This window comes from Otolemur garnettii, unplaced genomic scaffold (assembly GCF_000181295.1).
Source record: "Otolemur garnettii isolate 467f Iridium unplaced genomic scaffold, OtoGar3 scaffold00012, whole genome shotgun sequence".
Taxonomy (NCBI): Eukaryota; Metazoa; Chordata; class Mammalia; order Primates; family Galagidae; genus Otolemur; species Otolemur garnettii.
This window is the reverse complement of record NW_003852407.1, coordinates 25,955,814-25,965,429: the sequence shown is the minus strand read 5'-3', so window position 1 is coordinate 25,965,429 and position 9,616 is coordinate 25,955,814. Positions and strand designations below refer to the sequence as shown.

General features: G+C 44.4%; 1 protein-coding gene across 1 annotated transcript in view; it reads right to left on the bottom strand.

The window, feature by feature from the left end:
* Positions 1 to 6,882: 6,882 nt before the first annotated feature.
* The window catches only part of ZNF521 (zinc finger protein 521), a 284,707-nt gene continuing 281,973 nt past the window's right edge, over positions 6,883 to 9,616 (bottom strand). Inside the window, exon 7 of the mRNA XM_003784776.1 lies at positions 6,883 to 7,708. Coding sequence (XP_003784824.1) covers positions 7,679 to 7,708 — 30 coding nt within the window. The 3' untranslated portion in view covers positions 6,883 to 7,678. The remainder of the gene's footprint in view (positions 7,709 to 9,616) is intronic.

Below are 9,616 nucleotides of genomic sequence, written 5' to 3'. Positions count from 1 at the left end.
CACTGGTGCCCTTGGCGAACACATTTTCAGGAAGAGGATATTGACTGATGGAAGGCAGCCTGCAGGTGAGTCAGGAGTGAGTCAGTGATCAGGAAATGGAGGATGTGGGGCCAGACCACAAATGTAAGAAATTTGGAAGAAACTGAAGTAAATAAATAAAACAGACTTCTGAGGATGCTTCAGGGTCAAGCAAAAGATTTTTTTTTCCATAATATTTTTTGGAAGGAGGAAAGAAACCTGTACACATTTGAAGAAAGGAGAGTTGGAGAGTTTGTGAATGGAAGGAAGAAATTAAGTAAACTAAAGAAAGGGGACCTCTGGACATTAAAAGGGTTAAAGGAGGTGGGAGGGGTGGGTTAGAGTTATAGGACTGCCCCAACAGAACTCTCCGTGATGACAGAGAATGTTCCAGCCACAAACCCCACGCAGCAATTGAACTCATGAAATGTTCCTAGTAGGACTGGGGAACTGAATTAACTTACATTTAAGTAGCTACATATTTGAATAGCGAGGGCTACCACATCAAACAGTGCAAGAGGCTTAGAGAATGAAAGTTTCTGCCTCCTGAGGGAGGCAGCCAAACTCTTTCTCTGACTCAGGAAGGAACAGAAAAGGAGTCCCCCAGTGGTTTGTACAGCCAGGCGATCTGCATTTTCACTGGTTATCCTAGTGATTTTCAAGTGGTGTGCCGTGGCATACCAGTGTGCTGTAAGAAGATCTTAGATGTGTGTGCCACGAAAATTTTAAAAGATCAGTAATTAAATTATTTTCAAAAGACGTTCAAAGCAGAATAAATATATTCTTTTTTTACCCTTTTTGATTTTTTTTTATCAACATGATTTAAATGTGCCAGGGAAGTTTAACTATAGGCTCAAGTATGCTGTGAGATAAAAAAGGTTGAAAACACTGGGTTCTACCTTGGTGACAGCCACATTATTCGACTAGATGAGGAGGGACACTTGAAAATTCACATCCCAACACAGACACTGTGGTCTGAATTATACTGTCTGCATCTGCCTGGTGAATAGAACAATTGCCAAATCCCACATGACCTCGTGTATACTCACCCTGTCTGTCTGCGGCTCCTGACAAGGTGTTTCTTGTTCCTGAAACTGAGATGGACAGGACACAGTGGTAGGTTCCTCAGGATGAAAATCATTTGTACAATTTTTTTGGGGGGGGGTTTCTGAGTGCCAATAAAGTCCTCTTCTAATTTCTTGGTCCCCATTCTGCCCCCATATCCGCGATCATTTTGGAGTTGGATATTTTAAAGCCAAAAAGTGGTGATTCCCCTCAGAGGGATTTCTTTTAGATGTAGTAGAGGTTTTCTCAAAGAATTTCCCATCTAGAGAAACAGGTGCATGTCCTGCTCTGTATTCTGCAGGTAAACAGAGACCCAAATCACATCTGGGGTTGCCCAGAGATATCATAAGATAGCATAGTCCATCATTTCTCAGGGGCACCCTCCCCGAGACGGTGGCGTGTGCTGTTGGGGCTGTTTTTCATGGCTGCCACAGCTGGGAATTCAAGATGCTATACTTAGGCAGAAGTCCATGAAGGAATTAATTGATATGAGCCAGAAGTTGATTGCCATTTAAGTACTCAGCTTCCACCATTGCCAAGTTTCTCTCTTTGCAGAAAGATCCGAACTTGCCTGCAAACTGGCTCATTCAGGATGTGAGCGCAAGATGGAATTCAACCTTTAATGTGCTGCAACACCTGCTTGGAAATAAAGGGGCTCTGTGCTTTCCCCCCCAAAGGATTTGACAGCTGACTTCATTACAGAGGAATCTGGCGGAGGTGGTGGAGGCTACTCCTCCATCTCAGGGGGCACTCACCCAGGAATGCAGTGCCAACCAGACCAGAGCTCTGGGATTCTGCCAGAAACGCATGCCACCCTGTTTCACCCCAATCATCCCTCTTCCTGGAACTCTAGTTTTTTGTATCTTCGATAGGAGCTTCTGCCACACAAGGGAGGTGGGAAGTGTCTCTGGCCTGCTGAAGCTAAGTGGAGAAGCATTTGCAGGTGTTTGTAATGGGATCTGGATGTCTAAACTTCCCTCCTCAAGGGTTCTGCAATGCTGCACCCCAACAGGCACAGACACACACAAAGTCAAGGCTGCCATGCTCTATAGAGCGGAACTTGAGGGTTCACTGGAGTCCTTGTCTGTGTTCTGGAACAGACCCAGAGCTATTCTAAGAAGCCCAGCCCAGCCCGTGGGGGGCCCTAGAGGGTCTCTGGCTCTGTGACATTCTATTTGGGCTGGAACGTTGGTTATTCAAAGTAGAATGTCACCTTTGTCAACTTATTTGCATGATTTCCAAAGCATATTAATCTGGCCTCCATTAGCAACCCGGAATATAACATATCTGACTTGTGTCAGAGAATGTTAACTTTCTAATATTTTTTATCTATCATCACTCAAAAAATCCATCTGAAATCTCAAAGTCCGGGGATCGGGGCAGACTTATTCAGAACACATCCATTTGCTGGATTACTGCAAAGCATTAAGCAATATAAATATGAAGCCCACAGAGCAATGTCACAACTGTGTATAATGCAGATTTAAAACAAAGCACAATTCAAACTTATCTCCAAAAGTCAGATAATTGTTTTAAAACAAACATTTTCAAAAGGCTAGAATAAAAATAATTAGACAAAAAATTAGTTGATGCCAGAGGTCAAAACTGGCAATCTGAGTTTAGCCTGGCCTGAAAGCCTATCTCATATGGTCCACTCAGTGGGGGCTAGCAGAATTTGAATTTAAAAAACTGGAGTAAGTTGCCAATATTTGGAAATTGGAACACAGCATATAATCACCGGATTGCTGGCTCCTCTTGAGACATTGGGCAATCTGGTAGCAGGAACCTCTTTTACCACAGGCCACAGTGAGGTGAGGAGCGGAGCATCTAATCTCCAGGTGGCCAGAGTCCCTCCCGGGCCTGGTTTCTCACTTACTATGAGCTTGTAATCCTTGAACCAGGTTTAAGGGTGATGGGGTTGAGTCATTTCTCCCTTTTCAACAACTTGCTGTTGCTTATTATGTGACTTTACAGCATTAAAATAATCACTTGTAAAAAGTAATGTTGAGGGAAGGGGGTCTAAGGCCCATGTACTTCTCTGCTCCTTGGATGTCATTTTCAAATTTTTAGTCTGGAATTAGGTATGCTTACCTGAGTATGAGAGCCTGGGTTAGCTTGAGAGCCCAAAGGTTCTCAAAAAATCACTCTCAAAAAGCCTGGGGAGCTTTTGAAGTCCGGTTTGCATTCTAGACCCACTAAGTCAGAAGTTCTAGGGGTTCAAGTCAGGCAGTAGGATTTTTAAGTTTTTTAGGTGATTCCAATAAACAGAGAGTTTAAGTCCTTGCAAAAACACGTAAATTTCACATTAGAGCAATTTCTGAACCTCTCTGTACCAGTGACGTTGTGTGTCACATAACTCTTCGTTGTAGGGACTCGTCCTGTGTATTGAGTGATGTTTAGCAGCAGGCCTGGCCTCTACCTCTAGATGTGGTAGGGTTCCTCTGGAGGAGAACCCCCACATCGAGTCAGCAAATTACAGGCAGCAGTAGCGGCCATCATAATGGCCATCTACCCAGATACAAGGCTTTGAGAAATTTCTTTTGAAATTAAGTGTTAAGAAAACTGATATGTTCCTTCTTTTCTAGGTGTTTCCTCCCCTTTACTATCAGGAAGCTTGAAGTCAAGGTTAAAATGCCCTCAAGATCAAAATGGCAGCATAAAACAGGCCACCTGCTTAGGATTTCTTCCCTCTGGCTTCACACAGTATGGACTTTCCCATTAACATTTGCTCCTCTTTATTTAAGTTGTCTGATATCCTTAGAGAAGGAGGGAGGATGGAAGATAACAAGATAAAGGGAGAAACGACCTTCCCAAGAACTGTTCAGTACTTTTTTTGAGAGAGAGAGTCTCGCTCTGTTACCCTTGGTAGAGAGCTATGGGGACATAGCTCATAGTAATCTCAAACTCTTGGGCTCTAGGGATCCTCTTACTTCAGCCTCCCAAGTATCTGGACTACAGATGTCTGCCGCATGCCCAGTTAGTTTTTCTATTTTTATTTTTCTATTTCTTTTTTTTTTTTTTTTTGAGACAGAGTCTCAAGCTATTGCCCAGTGCCATGGCATCATAGCTCATAGCAACCTTCTCCCAAGTAGCTGGGACTACAGGCACTGGCCACAATGCCCAGCTATTTTTTTTTGTAGTTGTTGCAGTTGTCATTGTTGTTTTAGCCTGCCCAGGCTGGGTTTGAACCCGCCACTCTCAGTGTATGTGGCTGGTGCTCTGCTGACTGAGCTATAAGTGCCACCTATTTTAAGTAGAGATGGGGGTCTTACTCTTGCTCAGGCTGGTCTTGAACTCCAAGCTCAAGCAATCCACCTGGCTTGGGCTCCCGGAGTGCTAGGATTATAGGCATGAGCCGCCGTGCCCGGCCACTATTTAGTATTCATGATCCAAAAAATGACTGGATATAAAGAGGAAGGACATGATAAACATGAACTACCTCATAATCTCTGGAGGATCTAATAATTTTATGGAGCAAATAATGGTCAACTCCTTTAGCCTCCCAGCTTTTCTGGACAGAGGCTGAACTTGGTGTTGAAGGAACTGATGACCAGCTGCATGGAGGTATCTCAGGAGAACGCTAGGCACAGGCTGCTGCTTCTCAAGAACTCCAAGAGGCAAAGCTGTTAAAAGCAACTTGGGCTCCATCCCTGTGACAACAGCTTCACCTGCTTTCTGTAAATACAGAGCAGCTTATTTTTAGGAACACACAACCACTCATTAATAACCAGAAGTTTTAAAGTTAAAAAAATCATTATTAAGTGTAGCTATGTCATTTCAGGTGCAAAAATCCTGAATAGAACAAAGATCTTAATTTCTGAAAATTATAGCTGAGTGTTTTAATTATGGATGTACTTGCATATCCTCAGCATACTTCATTATTAATGTAGCTAGTGAAAAAGCTTTTTAATTAAATAGCATGCTGGCAATCCATTGTGAAACATATAGATGCAGGTTTTGCTAGCACTTAAGAGCTAAATGCAGACACTCCCAACTTACAGTGGCTTTATCTGGACATAACCACATCGTAAGTTGAAGATCCCCCTGAATGTGCATCATTTCCCCACCACTGCAAAGTCAAAAAAATCATACATCAGGGAGCCTGCATGTACACAAAACATTCTGGCCCATCAATCGATGAGTGAAGAAAGAAAATGTGGGATACATGTTCCATGAAATACTACTCAGCCATAAAAAGGAATGAAATCATGTCCTTTGCAGTTGCGTGGATGGAACTGGAGAGAATTATCCTAAGTGAAGCAACTCAGGAATAGGAAAACTAACCCCACGTGTACTTCCTAATAAGTGTGAGCTAAGCTTATACAATGGTCGTCAAGTGGTGTAAAAGACATTGAAAACTTAGAAGGGGGCGGGAGCGACGGGTGTGAGAAACTTACCTGTTGGGTACAACATATGCCATTCTGGTGACTGGCGCCCTAAAAGGTCTGCCTTCAGCATTATGCAATTTGCCCATGTAACAAGAACATGTACATCCTCCAATATTTTGCAATACAAATTATTAAAAAGAAACATTCCGGCAAGCACACATACTCTAATAACTATGAAATGCTTGTTTCTGAATGATCATAAAGTTTGACCAAAGTTTTTTATACTGGAAACACAATAGTGTAATGTTCCAACACTTGCTTATTTCCCTTGGATGCTTTCAACTAACTTGGAAATAAGGTAGAAATAAGGTAGAGTGGTGGTTCTCACAGAGTAGCCCCCACTGCAGGAGCACCAGCATCCCCTGGAAACTTCTTAGAAAGGCACATTTTTGCACACACACCCCCATCCATTCAGTACCTACTGAATCAACCACTCTGGGGGTTGGGTCCAGCACTTCATGCTGTAACAAGCCTTTCAGGTGCTCCTGAAGCAGTCTCAGGTTTGAGAACCAAGGAGTGAGTGTTCTGGGTTTCACTGACAGGTCTCCTGGTCAGAGGTGGTCAGGATAAAGTCAGTTGGTCCATGCTTAATTAGCTTCCCCACCACAAGAGTGCCATGAGGATTCTTGCTGTTCAAGATTCAAAGCTCCACTCGAGGTCTTCAGAGCTTAGAAGGGGTCAAGAGACTCATAGTGAGTTGAATACTTTAAGCATGACTTGGATGAAAGTTGCCCATGAGTATCGTCTGTATGTGCCAATTTTGTGTGGTCAGGGTTTAATGGAACTCTTCTCTCTCTCTCTCTTTTTTTTTAAAGCTCTGAATTAGAGCTGCTACTTATTCACCAGGCTGTGGTGACAGCAACCTTCTGGAGGCACTCCATGCCTGGGTGAAGGCTGATGACCAAGCTGGGTGCACTGAGGCCAGGAGGTGATATGACTTCCGCTGGGAGGTAGTGCCAGAACTAGAACGAACAACCATCTGACTCCCTGCTCTGTGCTTTGTCTTCTGAATGAACAATGCTGCTTCTTAAGTACACATAAGCCAAACTGCCTCTCAAATTGCAGCCATCTACTTTGAGTTCAGATTTGCACAGCATGACACGAATTGGGCTGCAAATTATGCAGAAAACAGCCATCACATCCATCTGTGATGTCAGAATCCCAAGTACAATGTGACCTGTTAGCATGTCAGTGAGTGCAGTGTACTGGGTCCGATTCCTTCCTCGTGTAGCATGACGAATGTCCTCCCAGCTGCATTTGGCCCAGTGTGAAAAGGTTAAATATGATTGAGGTAATGCCTGTGATATGATCACAAGCAGATTCATATCCAAGGGTGCAGGCAATTAGATTCCTTTTTTTTTTTTTAAATGGTATACTAACCAGAAAAAGAAAACACACAAATACACGCGTACCTAATGGTAAACTGAATTTATTTCCTCTTGGAAAACAATTCCAGTAATCTCCAGGTTCAGACCGCAGAGTAAACATTAATAACAGTAACATACAGGTTAGTTCAACTGATTCAAGAATTTGGCTGTGTGAAATCATTAAGGAAAACCTTGAACACTCAAAGCGTCAAATGTATCCAGGAAAAAAAAATTCTTTGACAGTCTACATAACAACTATTGCATATATAGTGATGCTACCTGTCACAATGCAAGGCTTACAAATATATATATGGGCCTTATCCAGCTGTGGGGTTCTGTTCTGTGAGAACATCTCTTCATGGTTTGCAAGAATCTTCAGCAATAAAAAATAGTCTTGGATTTAACCGTTGATATACCAAAAGAGAAATTCTAGGCTTAAGTATAAATAAAAGGAAGTCCAACCACAGTCTCACGAGTAACAGTTGTTTTTAATCTTCCTTCCGTGAAAATACTTTATCTTAAGCCATTTTGCTCCCGCTTTTTATTTTTATTTTATTTTTAAAAATCTTGCCTGAATAGGGCCCAAGTCCACTTGTCTTTATAAGACCATCTTAGTATCAGACGACATAATGCATGTGCAACACTTTATATACAAGGAGTCTATCCGGTGCTCAAAAGTTCAAACACATGAACATCCAACAGCTTTGATAATACAAGTTTTATGGTACAATACAATGTTTCTGAATAATATACATTAACAATGAAAGTTTCGTGCAAAGAGTAAAACGTGTTCCCTTTTTGTGCCACAAAAGTAATTCTCCTTGAGAGACTGTACTTGCACTAACTGCTGTGTTGGGTCATCGTATGATTCTGTGAAAAAAAAAAAAAAGAAAGAAAGAGAAGGAAAAAACAAACTTCAGTGATTTTATTTTTCAGACCAAGCACATATAAATCCTGATTGATTCACAGTGACATGAAAAATGTGTTTCTGCAGCCGGATGACTAGGTGCTCTTGGGGCCCGTCCTCCTCAGAGCCCCCAGACAGGCACAGACCTGGGCATCCCCTGACCCTGCTGCTGGGACAGTGAGGCCCAGCCTGGACCCTCTGCCAGGTGAGATGGCTGGTGGGCACCCTGCCTCTTCTCTGCCTCTGCCGTGTCTTTCCATAACACCTCCCACCTTCCACCATCTCTTCTTATCTAAATAGGACCCAGCTGTCAAGGACCAGGGCCACGCCATTTTAACAGTCCATGCCATGTGCCATGCACGATAGCCATTGATTACACGTACTTTTGCTCTAATCCCGTTGAAACTATGAATGTTGTAAAAGCCAGGCCTCTACCTGTCTCTAAATGTGGGCATTACAGACAGGAGCTGCCTGGCATTATAGGCAGAAGACGCCAGCAGGGCAGCCCCCTTCCTGAGGGTGGGCTCCAGCTGTGGTCCCACCATGACTCAGGAGGCCACAGCAGCCTGCCCGGACTCCTCTGGCACCGATGCTCCTTTCCTTAGCTGCCTCGGCCTCTGTTGTCTTTTGGTAGTCTCCTCTGCGTTCGTGATCACACGTCCCCTTCCTGAGTAAACCACCTCTTTCCAAAATTATGAGAGGTAACTGGGATACCTGGGAAGTTGGGACCACCAGCCAGGCCCTGTCCACAGGGTGGACACTGTGTGGGAAGCCTGCAGATACAGGCCTGGAAGATGGTCGCAGACCTGTGGAGCAGCAGTCTGGAGATGGCCTTACCTCTACTCCCCTCTTGGGATTTCCCTGAGCCATGGTCTCCCACATTCATTTTATCCCCCATCAGCCCTGATCAGAAGCCTGGGGACCAGCTGGAAACATCTCCACGCCCACGCTCGAGCCACACAAAACGCTCTCCCTTCTCCCATCTCCTATGCTTTGTGCTGCTGACACTGCACAAATCTTAGGTCTTGTCTTACGGTTATTCGTAGGCTTGGCTCACCCTATGTTGGTAATTCTGGTGTTCATTCATTTATTCATTCCCCCACAGCCTCTGTTGGACACACTTATCACCACCTGGCAGGTGCTGTAGCATTTCGAGTGCTCAGGAAAAAGGATTTGGCTGGCTGGGTGACTGACCAGGCAGGAGAAAAAAGGCGTGCTCCCTGCCTCACACCTTCAAAATGCTCACAGTCTAAAGAAGGTGAAGGGGGCACGTAATGCCAAAGCAATACAGCAAGAAGTCTATTAGAAAGGAACATACAAACGTCACTGCTACCCTTGACCCTGCCTAGCTGCTGGGGAGGGCTGTGCAGTGGAGACAGCACATGGGCATTTTGGGCATGAGGCTGGAAACTTGAGTGCAGGATGCAGAGAGGCACTACCGCCAAGAGAGCCACGTGGGTCAAGGCAACAAGGCAAGAGCACGCAAGGTGTGTGCAAGGGTCTGCAACTTGCCCAGGATAGCTGAATTCTTCCAGGGTGTTCTGGATCAAAAGTACTGATGAATTGTAAAGATGGAGAGTATTCCCGGGGCATGTACCTTGCTTGGAAGGAGCCCAGAGTTTGCTGTGTAGTTGGAGGGGCTGCTGGTGTATTTTAAGCAGACAGCTTCATCGTAGAGGTGTTTCTTACCTCTTCATCCCCACAGTGAGCACTCTCCCTGCTCAGCGGGTGTGGGGAGTGGCAGGGACCCAGCTACTGCCTGGCACAGCAGGAGGGGAGCCACTTGGGAGCCTCTCGGGCACCCAGGCCTTCCTTCCCCCATAGCAAACTTAGCTCATTTTTGAGGAAGGACTCTCTCTTTTTTTTTTTTT